General features: G+C 45.6%; 1 protein-coding gene across 1 annotated transcript in view; it reads right to left on the minus strand.

The window, feature by feature from the left end:
- Nucleotides 1-23,649, minus strand: part of LOC145357476 (integrin alpha-E-like) — a 453,795-nt gene that overhangs the window by 246,776 nt on the left and 183,370 nt on the right. Inside the window, exons 13-14 of the mRNA XM_080210848.1 lie at nucleotides 8,315-8,430; nucleotides 5,917-6,071 (exon numbers count right to left, since the gene is read on the minus strand). Coding sequence (XP_080066974.1) covers nucleotides 5,917-6,071; nucleotides 8,315-8,430 — 271 coding nt within the window. The remainder of the gene's footprint in view (nucleotides 1-5,916; nucleotides 6,072-8,314; nucleotides 8,431-23,649) is intronic.

Below are 23,649 nucleotides of genomic sequence, written 5' to 3' on the forward strand. Positions count from 1 at the left end.
ACCCATATCCTGTTGTATCCTCTGACAATCCTCAGCACTATTAGCAACACTGCCAGTCTTCATGTCATGTCAACTTACTAATCAGACCCCCATATTTTCCTCCAGGTCATTTATAAGTACTACAAACAATAGGGGTCCCAGCACTGATCTCTGTGGAACACCACTAGCTACAAATTTCCATTCTGAAAAACACCCTTCCACCGCTACTCTCTCTCTTCTATAACCAAACCAGTTCTGTATCCATCTAGCCAGCCCATCCTGAATCACATGTGATTTTAGTTTTTGTCCCAGTCTGCCATGTGTAACCTTGTTAAACGCCTTACTAAGGTCCATATAAACTATATCCACAGCCCTTCCCTCCTCAATTTGTCACCTCTTCAAAAACCTCAATCAAGTTGGTGAGACATGACTTTCCTCGTACAAAATCATGCTGCCTGTCACTAACTAGTCCATTTTCCTCCAAATGTTTGTATACCCTGTCCCTCAGTACCTTCTCCAAAAGCTTCCCCACCACTGATGTCAAGCTCACCGGCCTCTTCCCTTCTTAAACAAGGGAACAACATTGGCTATTCTCCAGTCCTCTGCAACCTCACCTGTGGTCAAAGAGGATGTGAAGATATCTGTTAAGGCCCCACCTATTTCTCCCCTTGCTTCCCGCATTAAGCTGGGATAGATCCCATCTGGCCCTGGGAACTTGTCTACCTGAACGCAAATTACAATACTCAACACTTCCTCCTTTGATATTTCAATGTTCTCAGTAGCATTCACACACCTATCATGTCCTTCTCCTTGGTGAATGCCGATACAAAGTACTCATTCAGGATCTTACCGAGTTCCTGTGGCTCCATGCATAGCTTCCCTCCATTGTCCTTGAGTAGGCCTACTCTTTCTCTTGATTCTCTCTTGCTCCTAATATATGCAAAAGAAGCCTTGAAATTCTCCTTGACCCTGTTTGCTAAAGGCATTTCATGGCCCCTTTTAGCCCTCCTAATTCCACGCTTAAGTTCCTTCCTACTTTCACGATATTCCTCAAGAGCTTCGTCAGTTTTCAGATGTTCAGAAGTATCATATGCTTCCGTTTACCTTTTGACTGAACTTAAAATTTCCCTTATCACCATGGTTCCCGAATCATGCCATTTCTAGCCTTCATTTTCTGTTCAAATAATCGCCTAATGCCATTTTGAATGTCTGGATTGAACCTGCCACCACCGCACTTTCACACATCACATTTCCTTCTTTTGCAAATCACTTTAAATCTGTACCCACTCATTCTTGATGCTTTAATGAATGGGAACAGTTTCTCCCTTTCTGCTCTGTCCACCCCCCACAGGATGTTGAACATCTCTATCAAATTACCTTTTAGCCTTCTTCTCTCCAAGGAGACCAATCCCAGGCTCTTCAATCTATTCTCATAACTAAAGTTTCTCATCCTTCAAACCATTCTTGTAAACCTCTTCTGCAATCTCTAGAATGCATTTAAATTCTTCTTGGAGTGTTACGCACAATTGTACACAATATTCCAGCTAAAGTCTTGTATAAATTCAGCACAACCTCCTTCCTCTTGTAAACTATGTCCTGATTAATAAAGCCCAGAATATTGTATGCTTTATTAACTGCTCTCTCCATTGACTTCTCTGTTACCTCCTCAAAAAGCTCTAGCAGTTACAGTCCTGCCTTCTTTAATGATCCATGCACACAATCACTCAAGTCCCTCTACTCCTGCACCTCTTTAAGAATTTGATCTCTTATTTTATATTCTTTCTCCATATCCTTCCTGCTAAAATGAATCACCTCATACTTCTCCACACTGAACTTCATCTGCCACCTATCTGCCACTCCGTCACGTTGTCTATGTCTTTTGGAAGTTCTACATTGTTTTCCTCACAGGACAATACTTTGAAAGTTTTTATGATCCACACGCTTTGAAACTTTCCCATGCACACCGGGATCTCAATCACTAATACATATCAGGTGAAGAAGTGTCCCAATACCGTCCCCTGGCGACAGCACCACAAATCCTCTTCCAGCCCGAAAAAAACAATGATCTGCTCCCTCTAATTCAGTCAATTTTCTATCCATATTGCTACTGTCCCATCCAGTCCTGCGGGTCAGATTTTTGTTTGTGGAGTGGGGGAAGGCAGGCTGTAAATGAGTCACGATGAAAAAGTGCACAGAATATGCTGGATATGGAATTGGGATGGGTGCAAGGGGTTGTGGCATAGCATAACAAAGAACATTCTCCCAGCCCTCACCCTTCCCTGGCCCTAATCCAATTGGAATTCTGTCGCCACCGGGATTTCTGACATTTTTTTAAAGCCGATCACTTTCAGTGTCCAGATAATGCATTATTAAAAACCTAATAACAATAATAGTAGATTGTAAATCTACGAAAGTTGTTCTTTGGAATTATGTTGAAATTATTAAATTATTCGCTCAGTTTTGTTTGAATCACTCACGCCAAATCTCAGCTTCAAAAGCCGGTCTGCAGTTGACACCACATGCAGGATTTTCTGGCCGCGCTTGCCCCCAGGGCCAGAAACACCCACCCGAGGTCAATGGACCTTTGCATGGTCCGCCCTACCCACTACGATTCCCATGGTACACGGGGTGGGAAAATTCCATCCCATGATTTTTACTGTGATGTCCTGATATGCTGAGACCTTTGAACCCTCCTTGACTGTCCAGCTGCTTCTCCTCTCCTTTGAACCTCTCAAGGACAAAGCTGCACCTTTTCTTATGTTTGGAGAAATGTAATTCTCAGTTTACTAGCATCCTTGATTAAGACCATAAGAAATAGGAACAGGAGTAGGTCATTTGGCCCCTCGAGCCTGCTCCACCATTAAATAGGATCATGGCTCAGCAACATTCCTCATGTTCACTTTCCTACCCTTTCCCCATAACCCTTGATTCCCTTCCTGATCAAAAAATCTATCTCAGCCTTAAATATATACAAGGACTCCACCCCACAAGGAATTCCAAAGATTCACAACCCTTGGAGAGAAGAAATTCCTCCTCATCTGAGTCTTAAATTGATGCCCCTTTATTTTGAGACCCTGCCCTCTGGTCCGAGACTCTCCCATGAGGAGAAATATCCTCTCAGCTTTTACCCCATCGAGCTCCTTAATATGTTTCAATGAGATCAACTCCCAATCTTTTAATTGCACAGAGTAGAGTCCCAACCTCTTTAACCTTTCCTCATCAGACAATCCCTCCAGACCAGGGATCACCCTAGGGAGCCTTCTCTGAACTTTATCCAATGAAATAATATCTTTCCTTAAATAAAGAAAACAAAATTGTTCATAGTAATGCAGATGTGGTCTCATCAGTATCTTGTCTAGTTGCAGCAAGACTACCTACTCTGATATCCAGTCCCCTTTTGAAATAAGAGCCAATGTTCCATTAGCCTTTCTGGTTCAGTGCTGTACTTGTGTGCAAGCTTTCTGTGTTCAATGCACAAGTACCCCAAGTCTCCTTTGTGTTGCAGCTTTCTGTAGTTTTTCTCCATTTAGATAATACTTTCTTATTTCTCCATTTAAATAATACTTGCGTATTTTGTTCTCCCTCCTATAATTAAAAAAGCCCACCAACGCCTCTACTTTCTCAGAAGGCTAAGGAAATTTGGCATGTCCGCTACGACTCTCACTAACTTTTACAGATGCACCATAGAAAGCATTCTTTCTGGTTGTATCACAGCTTGGTATGGCTCCTGCTCTGCTCAAGATCACAAGGAACTACAAAAGGATATGCATCATGCAAACCAGCCTCACACCTATTGACCCTGTCTACACTTCCCACTGCCTCAGCAAAGCAGCCAGTATAATTAAGGACCCCACACACCCCAGACATTCTCTTTTCCATCTCCTTCCTTCGGGAAGAAGATATAAAAGTCTGAGATCACATACCAACCGACTCAAGAACAGCTTCTTCCCTGCTGCCTTCAGATTTTTGAATGGATCTACCTCGCATTAAGTTGATCTTTCTCTGCACCCTAGCTATGTTTGTAACACTACATTTTGCACTCTCTCTTTTCCTTCTCTATGAACGGTATGCTTTGACAGTATAGCATGCAAGAAACAATACTTTTCACTGTATGTTAATTCATGTGACAATAGTAAAACAAATCAAATCAAAATGAACAGCTTCACATTTTTCCATTCACATTTAATTGGCATCACTCATTTCCAGATCTTGTCAAAAAACAAAACTTCTACTATACTTGAAAAGTGAAATTGGCAAGGCTATGGTGGAAAAAGCAAAATACTGCAGAGTTTGGAATGTGAAACCAAAAGAGAAAACACTGGAAAATCTCAGCAGGTCTGGCAGCATCTGTAAGGAGAGAAAAGGGCTGACGTTTTTGAGTCCAGATGACAAAGGGTCATCTGGATTCGAAACGTCAACTCTTTCCTTTCCTCACAGATGCTGCCAGACCAGCATAGATTTTCCAAGGCTACGGGGAATATTGGAGATTTGAATTATAGATAGAAATATAGAAGATAGGAAAAGGAAGAGGCCATTTAGCCGTTCGAGCCTGCTCCGCTATTCATTACGACCATGGCTGATCATCCAACTCAATAGCCTAATCTTGCTTTCCCCTCTTAACCTTTGCTCTCATTTGCCCCAAGTGCAATATCCAGCCACCTCTTGAAAATATTCAAGGTTTAGGCATCAATTACTTCCTGTGGTAATGAATTCCACAGGCTCACCACTCTTTGGGTGAAAAAGTGTTTCTTCACCTTCATCCTAAATGGTCTACTCTGAATCATGATGTGGAGATGCCAGTGGTGGCATCATGACTATCCTGAATCCTCAGACTGTGACCCCTAGTTCTGCACTCCCCCACCATCGGGAACATCCTCCCTGTATCTACCTTGTCTAATCCTGTTAGAATGTTATAAGTCTCTCTGAGATCTCCCCTCATTCATCTGAACTCCAGCGAAAACAATCCTAACCTAGTCAATCTCTCCTCATATATCAGCCCTGCCATCTCCAGAATCAGCCTGTTAGATCTTCGCTGCATCCCTCGAGAGCAAGATCATTCTTCCTCAGAAAAGACCAAAACTGCACACAATACTCTAGGCGTGGACTCACCTGTATAACTGCAACAGCACATCCCTGCTCCTGTACTCAAAACCTCTCGCAATGAAGGCCAATATACCATTTGCCTTCTTTACCGCCTGCTGCATCTGCATGCTTACTTTCAGTGACTGGTGCACAACGACACCCAGGTCCCACTGCACACCCCACTCACCCAATTTACAGCCATTCAGGTAGTAATCTGCCTTCTTGTTTTTGCTTCCAAAGTGAATAACCTCACATTTATTCCCAACCAACTTGGCATCATCTTCAACTTTGACATGTTACATTTTGTTCCCTCATCCAAATCATTGATATATATTCTGAATAGCTGGGGTCCCAGCACCATTCCCTGTGGCACCCCACTAGTTACTGCCTGCCCATTTGAAAAGCACCCATTAATTCCTACTCCTTGTTTCCCCTCTGCCAACCACTTTTCTATCCATCTCAATACACTTCTTCCATTCCCATGCACTTTAATCTTGCACGATAATCTTTTATGCGGAACTTCGTCAAACAATTTCTGAAAATCCAAATATATCACATCGACTGGCTTCCCCTTTGTCAACTCTACTAGTTACATCTTCAAAGAATTCCAACAGATTAATTGGAGTTCTCAGTGCCAACCACCTTCTATGCTGTATGATTCAATAATTCTAACTTACAATTCTATAGCATTTTACATTCACAAAAAGATGTTTTGCACATTATAAAAGTTACAGGATAAAGATGGACATGAGTAGGAAGGAGAAGGGTAGAAGGGTAACAGAAAGGTTACCGAACCATTAATCAATGGAGAGAGATAATGCATAAAGAGAAAATACTCGAGTCATTAATACTCACAGAACATGTTGCACCGCTGAAGCCGTCTTTGTGACTTTACCCAACTGAGGCATATTTCTTATAATTGAGAAAATTCCAGAACTTATTTCCTGACTGGCCTTTAGATCAAATATTGTCTTGATTTCTTCACCATACTGCACCAGTGCAAATTCACACTAAAATAGAAAATAAATGTTGATTTCTGTAACCAAGTTGGTACCTAATATTTCAAAAATTATTAATTGCCATCCAGTTTAAGGTAATAAGATCAGTTATACAAAAGCAGAACAACTGAGGATGTGATAAATCTGAAATAAAACTGACTGAGTGGGCAAATACTTGGCAAGTGCAATATAATGTAGATAAATGTGAGGTTATCCACTTTGGTGGCAAAAGGAGGAAGGCAGATTATTATCTGAATGGTGGCAGTAGCCTGGATTTGCAAAATCTCACTACCTTTCCTGTCTGGAAAAAATACACATCTCTTTAACCTGTGCTTAAAGCTCTTTCCTCTCACATTCTCTGCACCTTTAAGAATTGATTAGCTGTAAAGACTCACATTCCAATCATTATGCATGTAAATTGAGTTTGTGTCTTTGTGTCATTTTTAGGATCAGAACTCCCAGCCACCTGACAAAGGGACAGGCTGTCCTGAAAGCTTGTGGCTTTTGCTACAAATAAACCTGTTTGGACTTTAAACTGGTGTTGTGGGATTTCAATAAATGCTGGCCAACAAACAATGCCCATGTCCCATGAATGGATAAAAAAATTGTCAGTGGAAAGCAGCCCTCACACTGAATGGGGAGGCTGGAGGCCCCGATCTGAAATAATTAAAATGAGAAAAGATACCCACACAGAAATGGAATCCCACTACATCCCTGCCCCATGGACAGGCCTCCCCATCTGACCTCCTCATTGGAGATCCCCCTACAGATACACCCTTCCCCAATCTCTCAGGGAACCCCATCCCACCCTAACCTTCCCAATACAGCCGTCCCAATCTGTCACTGCCCCTTGGCAGTGCCCAGGTTATGCCAGGGAACAGTGCCAGGATACTGTCCAGGCATGACGCTTGCCTCCTGCAGCTAAACTAACCTGTGCACTCCTGCTAGGGAACTCTGATTGTTCCAGACCTGTTGTAAACACTGCTGACATGATGTCACGCCAGGTGTTACGGGGATAATCTAACATGAGGGATAACATATTGGAGAGCTCCTTATTCACTTAGAGTCATAGAGGTTTACAGCATGGAAACAGACTCTTCGGCCCAACTTGTCCACACTGTCCTTTTTTTATAAAACTCCTAAGCTAATCCAAATTAGCCGTATCCTCCTATGTCCATCGTACCCACATAACTATGTAAATGCTTTTTAAAAAACAAAATTGTACCCACCTCTACTAATACCTCTGGCAGCTTGTTCCAGACACTCACCACCCTCTGTGTGAAAAAATTGCCCCTCTGGACACTTTTGTATCTCTCCCCTCTCATCTTAAACATATGCCCTCTAGTTTTAGACTCCCCTACCACTGGGAAAAGATGTTGACCATCAGCTGATCTATTCCTCTCATTATTTTATAGACCTCTATAACATCGCCCCTCAGCCTTCTACGCTCCAGAGTAAAAAGTCCCAGTCTATCCAGCCTCTCCTTACAACTCAATCCATCAAGTCCCGGTAGCATCCTAGTAAATCTTATCACTTTTTACTGTGTGGCCAAATTCAGCTCCAACTTCATTTTCAAGTTTACTCATGACACCACTATAATGGGTCAGATCTCAATGACGAGATGAAGTATAGGAAAGAGATAGAGAATCTGGTGAAGTGGTGCAGTGACAATAATCTCTCCCTCAATGTGATAAATCATCATCAAAATTGTCACTTCTGACCTCATGATGAGGTAATGAGGTTGATGATGCAGCTGAAGGTGGTTTGGCCTAGGACACTACCCTGAGAAAGTCTCGAGGTTGAGAATGGGGTCTGAGATAATTGGCCCCAACAATCATTACCATCTTCTTTCAAGCAAGGGAGTCTCCAACTAACAGAGAGTTCACCCCCCCCAATTCCCATTGACTTCAAATTTGCTGGGGTTCATATTTGGTCAAGTTTGTAATGAGGTCTGGAGCTGAGTGGTCCCGACAGAAGTCAAATTGAGCATTGGTGAGCAAATTGTTGGTGAATAGATGCCACTAAATTGCACTGTTGATGACACCTTCCATCATTTTGCTGATGATTGAGAGTACACTCATGGCAGTAAGTGGCTGAAATGGATTTGTTCAGCTTTTTGTGTGGTATTGTTTTATTTAGTATCTGGTACCTATTTTGATTCCTTTATAGTAAGTATTGTACATTTCTGTTTTGAATTGCATTTGTCGTCTAGCTTCTAAAATATTCCAATTGTTCTGAAAACTTTCATCATTTACCTCAAGACATCTTTTCCAAATGTTTTTCGCTATGTTTATGATAAATTCCTTTGCCTTTAGGAAATCATCTGAGGAGATGCTTCCTGAGCCATCCAGCACGATTGCAATTTCTGTGCCTGTAGAAACACAAACATTAAATCAGTAATATTGAAATTAACTATGGATTGCTCCACTCAGTGCTGAGAAACATCATATCGATAGCGGGGGGGATTGAATATAAAAGTAGGGAGGTCTTGCTGCAGCTGTATAGGGCATTGGTGAGGCCGCAGCTGGAGTACTGTGTGCAGTTTTGGTCGCCGCACTTACGCAAGGATATTTTGGCCTTGGAGGGAGTGCAGAGGAGGTTTACTAGGCTGATACCGGAGTTGAGGGGATTGAGCTATGAGGAGAGGCTGAATAAACTAGGCTTGTACTCGTTAGAGTTTAGAAGAATGAGGGGAGATCTCATTGAGACGTATAAGATGATGAATGGGATGGATAGGATAGAGGTGGAGAGACTCTTCCCGCTCAAAAAAGACAGTAGGACTAGGGGGCACAGCCTCAAGATAAAGGGGAGGCGGTTTAGAACGGAGTTGAGGAGGAACTTCTTCACTCAAAGGGTGGTGAATCTCTGGAATTCTCTGCCCGTGGTGGAGGCTGCCTCGCTAAATATTTTTAAGAAGCGGGTTGATGGGTTCTTGATAAGAGAGGGGATTAAGGGTTATGGGGAGAGGGCGGGAAAGTGGAACTGAGCCACAACAGATCAGCCATGATCTTATTGAATGGCGGGGCAGGCTCGAAGGGCTAGATGGCCTACTCCCGCTCCTATTTCTTATGTTCTTATGTTCTTATATCCCAATTTCAGACATTCAGCTGTGGAAACAGGGATTGATGATGTTTAATTAAATAAAACCTGTAAGTGCTGCAATATTTATCTGCTCTGGTGGCATCAGTGGAAAGCAAAACAAATGCTGGGGTTTTGCCAAAGATGTGGAGACGCTGGCTTTGCATCTTCATATTGTTGCATAAGACAATACACATCTCTTTAACCTGTGCTTAACGCTCTCTCCACTCACTTTAAGTTTAAGACTTGATTACCTATTAAGATTCACATTCCAACCATTACTTTGTAGAACATAGAACACAGAAAAACTACAGCACAATACAGGCCCTTCGGCCCACAAAGTTGTGCCGAACATGTCCCTACCTTAGAGATTACTAGGCTTACCTATAACCCTCTATCTTGCTAAGTTCCATCTACTTATCCAAAAGTCTCTGAAAAGACCCTATCGAGTCTGCTTCCACCAACGTTGCTGGCAGCCCATTCCATGCACCCACCACCCTCTGAGTGAAAAACTTACTCCTGACATCTCCTCTGTACCTACTCCCCAGCACCTTAAACCTGTGTCCTCTTGTGGCAACCATTTCAGCCCTGGGAAAAAGCCTCTGAGAATCCAATACCTCTCAACACCTCAATATGCCAACATCTTCATGCACAGGTTCGAACAAGACTTCTTCACTGCACAGAATCTTCAACCGATGCTATACACTAGATACATCGATGACATTTTCCTCCTTTGGCCTCATGGTGAACAATCACTGAAACAACTATATGATGATATCAACAAATTTCACCCTACCATCAGACTCACCATGGACTATTCCCCAGAATCAGTTGCATTCTTGGCACACGCATCTCCATCAAGGAAGGTCGCCTCAGCACCTCACTGTACCGCAAGCCCACAGACAATCTCACAATGCTCCACTTCTCCAGCTTCCACCCTAAACATGTTAAAGAAGCCATTCCCTATGGACAAGCCCTCCGTATACACAGGATGTGCTCAGATGAGGAGGATCGTGACAGACACCTCCAGACGCTGAAAGATGCCCTCATAAGAACAGGATATGGCGCTCGACTCATAGATCGACAGTTCTGATGTGCCACAGCGAAAAACCGCACCAATCTCCTCAGAAGACAAACACGGGACACAGTGGACAGAGTACCCTTCGTCGTCCAGTACTTCCCCGGAGCGGAGAAGCTACGACATCTTCTCCGGAGTCTTCAACAGATCATTGATGAAGATGAACATCTCGCCAGGGCCATCCCCACACCCCCACTTCTTGCCTTCAGACAACCACGCAACCTCAAACAGACCATTGCTCGCAGCAAACTACCCAGTCTTCAGGAGAACAGTGACCACAACACCACACAACCTTGCCACAGCAACCTCTGCAAGACATGCCGGATCATCAACATGCATACCATCATCACACATGAGAATACCATCCACCAGGTACACGGTAAATACTCTCGCAACTCGGCCAACATTGTCTACCTGATACGTTGCAAGAAAGGATGTCCCGAATCATGGTACATTGGGGAGACCATGCAGACGCTACGACAACGGATGAATGAACATCGCTTGACAATCACCAGGCAAGACTGTTCCCTTCCTGTTGGCGAACACTTCAGTGGTCACGGGCATTCAGCCTCTGACCTTCGGGTAAGCGTTCTCCAAGGCGGCCTTCACGACACACCACAGCGCAGAGTCGCTGAACGGAGACTGATAGCCAAGTTCCGCACACATGAGGACGGTCTCAACAGGGATCTTAGGTTCATGTCGCACTATCTGTAACCTCTGTGACTTGCCTGGGTTTGCAAAACCTCACTTACTGTACTGTCTGGAGACAATACACATCTCTTTAACCTGTGATCAGTGCTCCTTCCACACACATTGTCAGCCACTTCAGGTCTTGAACAGCAGGTTAGGTGTAAAGATTTGCATTCTAATCAGTAATCTCTAAACTGTCTGTGCTTTATATACTCTGTCTGAGGCCAGAACTCTCCATTCACCTGACGAAGGGGCTAACCCGAAAGCTTGTGAGTTTACTATCAGATAAATCGGTTGGACTAAAACCTGGTGTTGTCAGACTTTTTACTCCTATTAGACAGCCAATCCTCTACCCATGCTAACACCATACCCCCAACTCCGTGCACCCTAACCTTCTGCAGCAACCTTTTGTGAGGCACCTTATCAAACGCCTTTTGGAAATCTAAAAACCACATCCACCAGTTCCCCTCTGTCTACTGCAATAGTCACATCCTCATAGAAATCCAATAAATTCGTCAAACACGACTTCCCCTTAACGAATCCGTGCTGCGTCTGCTCATCATGAATGTAAGGCCACGCTTGGAATACTGTGTACAGTTCAGGTCACCCTATTATAGAAAGTATTGAGCTTGGTATGGCTCCTGCTCTGCTCAAGACTGCAAGAAACTACAAAAGGTCGTGAACAAAGTCCCAATTTATCACGTAAACCAGCCTCCCATCCACTGACTCTGTCTACACTTCCTGCTGCCTTGGCAAAGCAGCCAGCATAATTAAGGACCCCATGCACCCCAGACGTTCTCTCTTCCACCTTCTTCTGTCAGGAAAAAGATACAAAAGCGTGAGGTTATCTGCCAACCGACTCAAGAACAGCTTCTTCCCTGCTGCTGTCAGACTATTGAATGGACTTACCTTGCATTAAGTTGATCTTTCTTTACACCCTAGCTATGACTGTAAGACTGCACTCTGCACTCTGTCATTTTGTTCCCTATGAATGGTACACTTTGTATAGCATGCAAGAAACAATACTTTTCATTGTATGTTAATACATGGGACAATAATAAATCAAATCAAACCGTGAGCTTTGCCCACATGACTAGCTTGCCCCAAGTGCATGGTTTCATAGACTGCATCCATATGGCCCTGTGTTCCCCACAGTGGCATGGGGAGGTGATTATCCCTGGACTGTTAATCTGGAAACTCAGCTAATGTTCTGGGGACCCAAGTTCAAATACTGCCATGGCGAATGGTGGAATTTGAATTCAATAAAAAAATCTGGAATTAAGAATCTACTGATGACCATGAAACCATTGTCGATTGTCAGAAAAACCCATCTGGTTTACTACTGTCCTTGAGGGAAGGAAATACCTGGTCTGACCTACTTGTGACTCTAAAGCACAGCAATGTTGTTGACTCTGAAGTGACCTCTGAAATAGCTTCACAAGCCACTCAGCTGAAGGGTAACTCAGGATGGGCAATAACTGCTGGCCAGCCAGCCACGCCCATGTCCTACGAATATATGTTAAATAAAAGAACCACAAGGAATACAACTCCTTCGATGTGCAGATCGTATGCCACCTTTACATGCACATCATTCACCCGGAGCATCCACAAAGGCTACATTCTTGGACATTTATGGATCCGAGCCATTTTCGAGGGAGATCAACTCCTGGAGGGTTGGCTCCTCAGCAACAAATGGCACTCAATCAGGAGATGGCTAATGAACACAATGCGGAAACCACCACAGGAAGTGTCTCGTGCAATGGCCAGGACCCAAATATGGCACAGGGCTAGAAACACCCTGATTGTTTTGGGGAAAATCGGCCAGATACGTCCTGCATAAGGTGTGATACCATCTCATTTGTGTCCTCTAGCAGGAGGTCCTCATGTTGATCGCTCCTTTCATAGGCAGCGCACAAAAACAATATGACCGGACAATGCAGGAGAATGATGATGACTTGCAGTGAGGGCAGACCAACCCTCCACTTATCTTCTGCGAATATGTGACTCCTGCCTGACACACCAGGGTGCGCGCTGCGACTGAACAGGGTGATCAGAGGGGGGAGGTGGGGGGAGAAGAATCATTGAGCTGCCAAGCTCTCATAGCAAATGCAGGATGTGTGGGGGTTGGTAGAGCGTGCCACAGTGCAATGAGAGCAGGGAGATACCTAATGGATGATCAACATGACATTTATTACATTTAATGGTGCTAACACTGGTAATTAATCGCTTCTTAAATCTAAATTCACCCGTGCCAATTATGCAACTACCTTTTCTTTGCCTTCCTCACCCTTCTGCTACATCCTGGTGTATCCCAGGATCCCTAGCTGAGAAGAAGGTGACCTGTTGACTTCCATGCCCCATTGCCTAAGAGGACTTTGGCAAAGGTCCCCTGCAGGGCCTGGGCACCACGGCTGTTACAGTGCAACCCTCCTTAGTGTGCGGGGTTGGAGTAGTGTCTGTCATAAGGACATAAGAAATAGGAGCAGGAGTAAACCATCTAGCCCTTCGAGCCTGCCCCGCCTTTCAATAAGATCATGGCTGATCTGAAGTGGATCAGTACCACTTTCCCGCCTGCTCCCCATAACCCTTAATTCCCTTATCTATCAGAAATTTATTTACCTGTGACTTAAACATATTTACAGCGGGAGCATCCACCACTTCAATGGGCAGTGAATTCCACAGACTCACCACCCTTTGAGTGAAGAAGTTCCTCCTCAACTCTGTTCTGAACTGCCCCCCCTCCTTATTTTGAGGCTGTGCCCTCTAGTCCTGGTTTCCTTTCTAAGTGGAAAGAATCTCTCTACCTCTATCCTATCTAGCCCCTTCATTACCTTGCAAGTCTCTATAAGATCCCCCCTCAGCCTTCTAAACTCCAACGAATGCAGGCGCAATCTACTCAATCACTCCTCATAAGCTAAGCCCTCATCTCCAGTATAGGCCTGGTGAACCTTCTCTGTACTCCCTCCAAGGCCAATATATCCTTCAGCAAGTGCAGCGACCAAAACTGCGCACAGTACTCCAGCTGTGGCCTCACCAGTGCCCTGTACAGTTGCAGCAAGGCCTCCCTGCTTTTATATTCCATCCCCCTCGCTATAAAGGCCAGCATCCCATTCGCCTTCTTGATCACCTGCTGTACCTGCAGACTGGGTTTTTGCGATTTGTGCACAAGGACCTCCAGGCCCCTCTGCACAGTAGCATGCTGCAACTTTTCACCACTTAAATTATATTCCCTCCTACTATTATTTCTTCCAAAGTGGATAACCTCACATTTGCTACCGTTATACTCCATCTGCCAGGTCCTCGCCCACTCACTCAGCCTATCCAGATCTCTCTGCAGATTTTCCGTGTCCTCCATGCAATTCACTTTCCCACTTATCTTCGTGTCATCAGCAAATTTTGTTACCCTACACTCAGCCCCCTCCTCCAGGTCATCTATGTAAATAGTAAACAGCTGAGGCCCCAGCACCGATCCCTGCGGCACTCCACTAGTCACTAACTGCCAACCAGAAAAGTACCCATTTATTCCAACTCTCCGCTTCCTGTTAGATAGCCAATCCTCAATCCACGCTAACACTTTACCCCCAACTCCTTGTACCCTAACCTTCTGCAGCCATCTTTTGTGAGGCACCCTATCGAACACCTTCTGGAAATCTAAAAACACCACATCCATCATAAGAACATAAGAACATAAGAAATAGGAGCAGGAGTAGGCCATCTAGCCCTTCGAGCCTGCCCCGCCATTCAATAAGATCATGGCTGATCTGTCGTGGCTCAGTTCCACATTCCCGCCCTCTCCCCATAACCCTTAATCCCCTCGCTTATCAAAAACTCATCAACCCGCGTCTTAAAAATATTTAGCGAGGTAGCCTCCACCACTTCAACGGGCAGAGAATTCCAGAGATTCACCACCCTTTGAGTGAAGAAGTTCCTCCTCAACTCCGTTCTAAACCGTCCCCCCTTTATCTTGAGGCTGTGCCCCCTAGTCCTACTATCCTTTCTGAGCGGGAAGAGTCTCTCCACCTCTATCCTATCCATCCCATTCATCATCTTATACGTCTCAATGAGATCTCCCCTCATTCTTCTAAACTCTAACGAGTACAAGCCTAATTTATTCAGCCTCTCCTGATAGCTCAACCCCCTCAACTCCGGCATCAGCCTAGTAAACCTCCTCTGCACTCCCTCCAAGGCCAAAATATCCTTGCGTAAGTACGGCGCCCAAAACTGCACACAGTACTCCAGCTGTGGCCTCACCAATGCCCTATACAGCCGCAGCAAGACCTCCCTACTTTTATATTCAATCCCCCTCGCTATGAAGGCCAGCATCCCATTCGCCTTCCTGACCACCTGCTGCACCTGCAAGCTGTGTTTTTGCGACTCATGCACAAGGACCCCAAGGTCCCTCTGCACCGTCGCCTGCTGCAGTTTTTCGCCACGTAAGTAATAATCCTTCCTTCCATTATTCCTACCAAAGTGGACCACCTCGCACTTGCCAACATTAAATTCCATTTGCCATTTCCTGGCCCATTCGTCCAGCCTATCTAGATCCTTCTGCAGACTCTCCACACCCTCTGCGCAATTTGCCGTTCCACCAATCTTGGTGTCATCAGCAAATTTCGACACCCTACACTCGGTTCCCTCCTCCAGATCCTACTTCCCCTCTGTCTACCGCACTAGTCACATCTTCATAAAAATCCAGTAAATTTGTCAAACGCGACTTCCCGTTCACGAATCCATGCTGCGTCTGCTTGATCGAACCGTTATTTTCGAGGTGTCTTGCTATTTCTTCCTTAATGATGGACTCTAGCATTTTCCCAACTACGGACGTTAAGCTAACTGGCCTGTAGTTACCCGTCGTTTGTCTGCTACTTTTTTTAAACAGCGGCGTAACAGTGGCTGTTTTCCAATCCGCTGGCACTTCCCCAGAGTCCAGCGAATTTTGACAAATGACTACTAACACATACGCTATTACCTCTGCCATTTCCTTTAGTACCCTGGGATACATTCCATCCGGTCCCAAGGACTTGTCTACCTTCAATCCCATTAGTCTACGAAGCACTACCTCTTTAGTAACAGTAATTGTATTAAGGACCTCATCTCCTACCAACCCTCTATCTTTAATATTCGGTAAACTATTTGTGTGCTCCACCATGAAGACCGACACAAAAAACGTCTTTAAAGTCTCAGCCGTTTCCTCGTTTACCACCATTAAATCCCCCCTCTTGTCCTCCAAGGGTCCAACATTCACTCTAGCCACTTTCTTCTTCTTTATATATTTGTAAAAACTTTTACTATCATTTTTTATATTTTGAGCTAGTTTAGTCTCATAATCTATCTTTCCTTTCTTTATCACTTTCTTAGTGATTCTTTGGTGTTTTTTAAATCTTTCCCAATCTTCTAATTCCCCACTATTTTTAGCCGCTCTGGAGGCATCGGTTTTTAATTTAATACTCTCCTTTATTTCCTTCTGGTTATCCCTTTTCTTACAGTCCTTCTTCAACACCGGAATATATTTTTGCGGAGTACTGAAAAAGATCTCCTTAAAAATTCTCCACTGTTCCTCAACTGTCCTGCCAACCAGTCTGCGCACCGAGTCTACATTAGCCAATTCCGCCTTCATCCTATCATACTCCCCTCTGCTCAAGGAGAGGAAACTGGTTTGGTACCGTACTTTTTCACCCTCCATCTGTATCAGAAATTCAACCATATTACGATCACTCGTCCCAAGAGGATCCCTCACAAGAAGATCCCTAATTCTACCTGCCTTGTTACACTGTACCAGATCTCAGATAACACGCTCCCTCATAGGTTCTGTAACATGCTGTTCAAGGAAACTATCCCGACAGCATTCTAAGAACTCTTCCTCAAGTGCACCACGTCCGACTTGAGTCAACCAATCAATATGCAGGTTAAACTCCTCTGCAGTGAAGGGGAAGGCAGGTGGCCTGGGGATCACCACAGTCTCCTGGGTGATAGACTCCAGGCTGTGCAACTGCCAATTCTCTTCCCTTTGGGTGCCCAGGAGCACCTGAGTTCCTCAATGGAGTAAACGGGCATCTGGAGTGAGATCCAGAATACCACCATCCTCTGGTGCTGACACTCATGGATTCCCATTCGTGCCTGCACATGGAGCTCACATACTCCAAAATGGACTGCAAATCCTGCACCATGTTCTCCACTGCAGACGCACCCTTGCAAAGAGATGGCGGGAGAAATAGCAAATCCACTAGTGAAAATTTACCTAAATTCGCTGGACCCTGGGGTGGTTCATGCAGATTGGAAAACATCAAATGTGACGCTACTATTCAAAAAAGGAGGTACACAAAAGATGAGTAACTACAGGCCATTACGTTAACTTCTGTAGTAGGGAAATGCTTGAATCTATCATCAAGGAAGAAATAGCGAGACATCTGGATGTAAATTGTCCCACTGGTAAGACACAGCACGGGTTCATGAAGGGCAGGTCGAGTTTGACTAATCTGGTGGAACTCTTTCAGAACATTACATGCACAGTGGACAATGGGGAACCCGTGGATGTCGTGTATTTGGATTTTCAGAAGGCAGTTGATAAGGTGCCACACCAAAGACAGCTGCATAAGATGTATGGTGTTGCGGGTAATGTATTAGTATGGACAGAGGACTGGTGAACTAAGAGAAAGCAAAGAGTGGGAGTAAATGGTTTTTTTTGGTTGGCAATCAGTGACCAGTGGTGTGCCTCAGGGGTCAATGTTGAGACCGCAATTGTTTACAATTTACATAGATGATTTGGAGTTGGGGGACCAAGTGTAGTGTGTCCCAATTCGCAGATGACATTAAGGTGAGTGGCAGAGCAAAGTGTGCAGAGGACACTGAAAGTCTGCAAAGGAACATAGATGGTCTAAGTGAATGGGCGAGGGTCTCGCAGATGGAGTACAATGTTGGTAAATGTGAGGTCATCCATTTTGGTAGGAATAACAGCAAAATGGATTACTACTTAAATGGTAAAAAAATTGCAGCATGCTGCTGTGCAAAGGAACCTGGGTGTCCTTGTGCAAGACTCACAAGGAGTTGGTTTGCAGGTAATTAAGAAGGCAAATTGAATTTTGTTCTTCATTGCTAGAGGGATGGAGTTTAAAAATAGGGAGGTTATGTTGCAGCTGGATAGGGTGCTCGTAACACCACACCTGGAGTACTGTGTACAGTTTTGGTCTCCTTATTTGAGAAAGGATATACTGGCACTGGAGGGAGTACAGAGGCGATTCACCAGGTTGATTCCGGGGTTGAGAGGTTTGGTTTATGAGGAGGGACTGAGTAGACTGGGGCCATACTCATTGGAATTCAGAAGAATGAGGGGAGATCTTATACAAACATATGAGATTGTGAAACAAATAAATAAGATAGAAGCAGGGAAGTTGCTTCCACAGGTCGGTGAAATTGGAACTAGAGGGCATAGCCTCGAAATAAGGGGAAGCAGATTTAGGACTGAGTTGAGGAGGAACTTCTTCACACAACGGGTTGTGAATGTGGAATCCCCTGCACTGTGAAGCAATTGAGGCTGCTTCATCGAATGTTTTTAAGGCAAGGGTAGACAAATTTTTGAACAGTAAAGGAACTAAGGGTTATGGTAAGCATGCGAGTAAGTGGAGTTCAGTCCACGAAAAGATCAGCCATGATCTTAGAACATAGAACACTACAGCACAAACAGGCCCTTCAGCCCACAAGTTGTGCCTATCACATCTATACCTACCAAGCCATAGAACTATCTGTAACTCCCAATCCCATTACATCCCACATAGTCATCCAGAAGTCTTTTAAAAGAACCCAGTGAGTTTGCCTCTACCACCATCGACAGCAGCCGATTCCACTCACTCACCACCCTCTGAGTGAAAAACTTACCCCTAACCTCCTCCTCTGTACTTGCTTCCCAGCACCTTAAACCTGTGTGCTCTCGTAGCGACCATTTCAGCCCTGGGAAATAGCCTCTGAGAATCCACCTTATCTATTCCTCTCAACACTTTATAAACATCTATCAGGTCGCCTCTGAACCTTCGTCTCTCCAGGGAGAAGAGACCTAGCTCCCTCAACCTATCTTCATAAGGCATGCCTCCCAATCCAGGCAACATGCTTGTAAATCTCCTCTGCACCCTCTCAATAGCTTCCACATCCTTCCTGTAGTGAGGCAACCAAAACTGCACACAGTACTCCAAGTGGGGTCTGACAAGGGTCTTATAAAGTTGCAGCATTACCTCCTGTCTCCTAAACTCAATCCCTTGATTAATGAAGGCCAGTACACCATACGCCTTCTTGACCACATCCTCCACCTGCGAGGCCGATTTAAGAGTGCTATGGACGCGGACCCCAAGATCCTTCTGCTCTTCAACACTGCTAAGACTCCTACCTTTGATATTGTACTCCTGCATCCCATTGGTCCTGCCAAAATGGACCACTACACATTTATCCGCGTTGAAGTCCATCTGCCACTTCTCCGCCCAGTCTTGCATCCTATCTATGTCACGCCGCAACTTCGGACATCCCTCCAGACTATCCACAACAGCACCAACCATCGTATCGTCGGCGAACTTACTAACCCATCCCTCCACTTCCTCATCCAGGTCATTTATGAAAATGACAAACAGCAAGGGTCCTAGAATAGATCCCTGGGGCACTCCACTGGTGACTGACCTCCATTCAGAAAAAGACCCATCCACAACCACTCTCTGCCTTCTGCAGGCAAGTCAGTTCTGGATCCACAAGGCCAAAGCCCCTAGGATCCCATGCCCTCTCACCTTCTCAAGAAGTCTTGCATGGGGGACCTTATCAAACGCCTTGCTGAAGTCCATGTACACCACGTCCACTGCTCTTCCTTCGTCAATGTGTTCAGTCACATTTTTGAAGAACTCAACTAGGCTCGTAAGGCACGACCTGCCCTTGACAAAACCAAGCTGACTATTTCTGATCATGCCAAACCTCTCCTTTTACCTTTCACATATTTATAGAAGGCTTTGGGATTCTCCTTAATCTTACCCGCCAAGGCCTTCTCATGACCCCTTCTGGCTCTCCTAATTTCCCTTTTAAGCTCCTTTCTACAATCCTTATACTCCTCTAGATCCTTACCATCTCCTAGCTCCCTGAACCTTTTGTACACCTTCCTTTTCCTCCTGACTAGGTTCACCACAGCCTTCGTGCACCACAGTTCCCGCGACCTACCAAAACCTCCTTGTCTCATCGGAACGTTGTCGTGCAGAGCTCCAGACAAACATTCCTTGAATATCCGCCACCTTCCTTCGGTACTTTTCCCCAAGAATGCCTCCTTCCAGTTTATTTGTCCAATTAACTTCCTGACGTCTTCGTATTTCCCCTTACTCCAGACAAACACCTTCCTAGCCTGCCTGATCCTATCTCATTGCAATGCAATTGTGAAGGAGATAGAATTATGGTCACCATTCCCAAGATGCTCTCCTACCGAGAGATCCATCACCTGTCCTGGTTCATTCGCCAGCACCAGGTCAAGTACAGCCTCTCCTCTCGTCGGCTTATCCACGTACTGTGTCAGGAAACCTTCCTGAACACACCTAACAAACTCCTCCCCATCCAAACCCCTTACCCTTGGGATATTCCAGTCGATGTTTGGGAAATTAAAGTCTCCCATCACGACAACTCTGTTATTACTACGTCTCTCTAGAATCTGTTTCCCTATCTGCACCTCAACTTCCCTGTCACTATTGGGCGGCCTATAGAATACACCCAGCAAAGTTTTCGACCCTTTGCTGTTCCTAACTTCCACCCACAGAGACTCTGTAGATAGTCCCTCCACGGCATCCTCCTTCTCTGCAGCCATGACACTGTCCCTGATCAACAGTGCCACTCCACCACCTCTTTTGCCTCCCTCCCTGTCCTTCCTGAAGCATCTGAATCCTGGCACCTGAAGTACCCAGTCCTGTCCCTGAGAAATCCAAGTCTCCGTAATGGCCACCACATCACATTCCCAAGCAGCAATCCACGCCCTAAGCTCATCTACTTTGTTCACTACACTCCTGGCGTTAAAATCTTATCAAATGGCGGAGCAGACTCGCAGGACCAGATGGCCAACTCCTGCTCCTAGTTCTCATGTTCAATGTTGGTCTCATTGCAATGGAGTGACAGCACATTGGTCAGAAGGTGATTGCACTGGAGGGGATGCACAGGAGATTCACCAGGATACTGCCTGGGATTGAACATTTAAGTTATGAAGAGAGTTTGGATAAGCTTGGGCTGTTTTCTCTGGAGCAAAGAAGACTGAGGGGCAACCTTATCGAGGTGTAAAAGTTTATGACGGATATGGACAAAGTGGATAAGGAGCAGCTGTTCTCTTTAGTCGAAGGGTCAGTTACGAGGAGACTCAGGTTCAAGGTGAGGGGTAGGAGGTTAGGGGAGATGTGGGGAAAAGCTTTTTACCCAGAGGGTGGTGACGGTCTGAAAAGCGCTGCCTGGGAGGGTGGTGGAGGCAGGTTGCCTCACATCCTTTTAAAAGTATCTGGATGAGCACATGGCACATCATAACATTCAAGGCAATGGTCAAGTGCTCGTTAATGGGATTAGGTTGAAGGTCAGATGTTTCTCACATATCAGTGCAGACTCGATGGGCCAAAGGACCTCTTCTGCATGCTATGATTCTATGACTCCTCAACTCGGCCTTGCAGTCAGCTGCTGTCCTTCCTGATATTCACAACCCAACCTTTGTCACTCCAGCAGCTTTGGGACAACCGAATCCGGGGTCATGTCATCTGACCGGGGCTCTGACTGAATGGATCATTATCCACTTTGATTAGAGCAATTCTAGGCAAATCACATCTCAAAGATCTCAGTCCTTCCATCTCCTTAACCAAATCCTAGTTACTTGATACCTTAATTTTCATTTTATCACAACTTCTTGACAGCTGTTTTGATAAGGAAAACAAGGTTGAAATGAAGGACTCTGAAATTGACTCGACTCCAATGGAATTGGACAATAAGGAAGTTACCTCCCAGTCAAACATCAAAGTGATTTGGAAAAACTATTGCAGTCACACAGGCTACTTGTGCGAATAAGCTGGGAAAACAAACTTTGCTACACTGAAGACCATAGACCAGAGAAAATAGGATCAGGAGTTGGCTATTTGGCCCCTTAAGCCTCCTCCACCAGGATCCCAGCTGATCCAACATTACTCATGTACACTTTCTAGCCCTTTCCCCAGAACTCTTGATTCCCTTATTGATCAAGAATTTATCTATCCCAGATTTAAATATATCCAAGGGGCGAGATCTTATCTGTCGGTTGTGCCATCCTCCCGCTGCAGTGAGCTCAGAGAATTTGGTGGCCAGCTGTTCACTGCGCTGGGATGAGGAAATCCCATTGACACGAACGGTGATAAAATTCCAGCCAAAGACTCAGGGCCTGATTTTACCATGTGGAGTCTAAGGGCCGGGTCCGGGTGTAATACAGATCCAAGCCCGGAATCCTCTTTGCAGCGCACCCATACGTTTTGTGACGGCTCCGGTCCGATCCGCGCTGTGGGCGGGGCTTAGTGCTGCGGGAACGATCGGAGCTCTGAACTGCGCATGCACAGTTCAAAAAAAAATCTGAAGTAGTGCGCCGGGGTCTGAAAGAAAAAAAGTAGAGAGCAGAGACAGCGGCTCTCTGACACAGATCATCCTCTGGGGAGGGAGGTGGGGAGGCAGGTCAAATATATCTCTGACACAGATCATCCTCTGGGGAGGGAGGAGGGGGAGGGGGGTCAGATGTATCTCTTGAGGGGGGGGGGGAACGAGAGGGCTGATTGTTGTCTGGTGGTGGGGGGGAGGCCCCATCGCTCACTGATGGGGGGCGGGGGGCAGATGGATCTCTGGTGAGGGGGGAGTGTGCAGGGGGGTCTGCTGCCAGTCTGCAGGTGATCACTGGGGGAAGGGGGAGGAGTGTCCGCTGCCACTCTGCGGGCGATCGGTGGGGAGTGGACGAGTAGCCACTCTGGGAGGAGGAATTCCTCCAGTGGGAAGAGGGATCTCCCGCAGAGTGGCAGCAGACCCCCCTGTCCCTCCTACCAGAAATCCATCTACCCACCCACCCCCCCGCAATCAGTGAGCGATCGGGCCTCCCCTCCCACCACCAGACAACGATCAGCTCTCGCACCTCCACCCTCCCAGAGATACATCTGACCCGCCTCCTCCTCCTGCCCCTCTCCCAGAGGATGTTCTGACCCACCACCTCCTCTTGCCTCCCCCCCTCCCCGAGGATGATCTGGGTCAGAGAGCCATTGCAGGCTCTGAAGCCACTTCGGAGGTTCCCCTACAAATAAAAATCGGCTTCAGATTTTTATCTTGCAGGTTGCTTACAGTGCAGATCCGGAACGGATCAGAATAAGGTAAAGTGGGATTTGGAGGGAGAGTTGGGCACGCTATTCTTTGAATCGATTTAAATGCATGCTGATGCATTTAAATTGTCGGGCCACAGGATTCAGGTGCGGACCGGATCCACGCCTGAATGGGTGTTGGTAAAGCCGTGATCTCCTCAGATTCGGGTGCAGATCGTGTTAAAGGCTCGAAAACAGGCACAAATCTTTGGTAAAATTGGGCCCTCAGTCTCCATAGCTCTCTGTAGGAAGAAGTTCCATAGACTCACAACTCTCGAAGGGAAGAAATTCCTCCTCCTTCAAGTCCAAAATTGCCATCCCTTAATTCTGAGACTCTGAGACCGTGTGCTAGCTTCTGTGTTTCTTGTACAAGTATCCCCAAATCCCTTTGTGTTTCAGCTTT

This window comes from Carcharhinus amblyrhynchos, chromosome 23 (assembly GCF_965287045.1).
Source record: "Carcharhinus amblyrhynchos chromosome 23, sCarAmb.v2.hapA, whole genome shotgun sequence".
In the NCBI taxonomy this organism is placed as follows: Eukaryota; Metazoa; Chordata; class Chondrichthyes; order Carcharhiniformes; family Carcharhinidae; genus Carcharhinus; species Carcharhinus amblyrhynchos.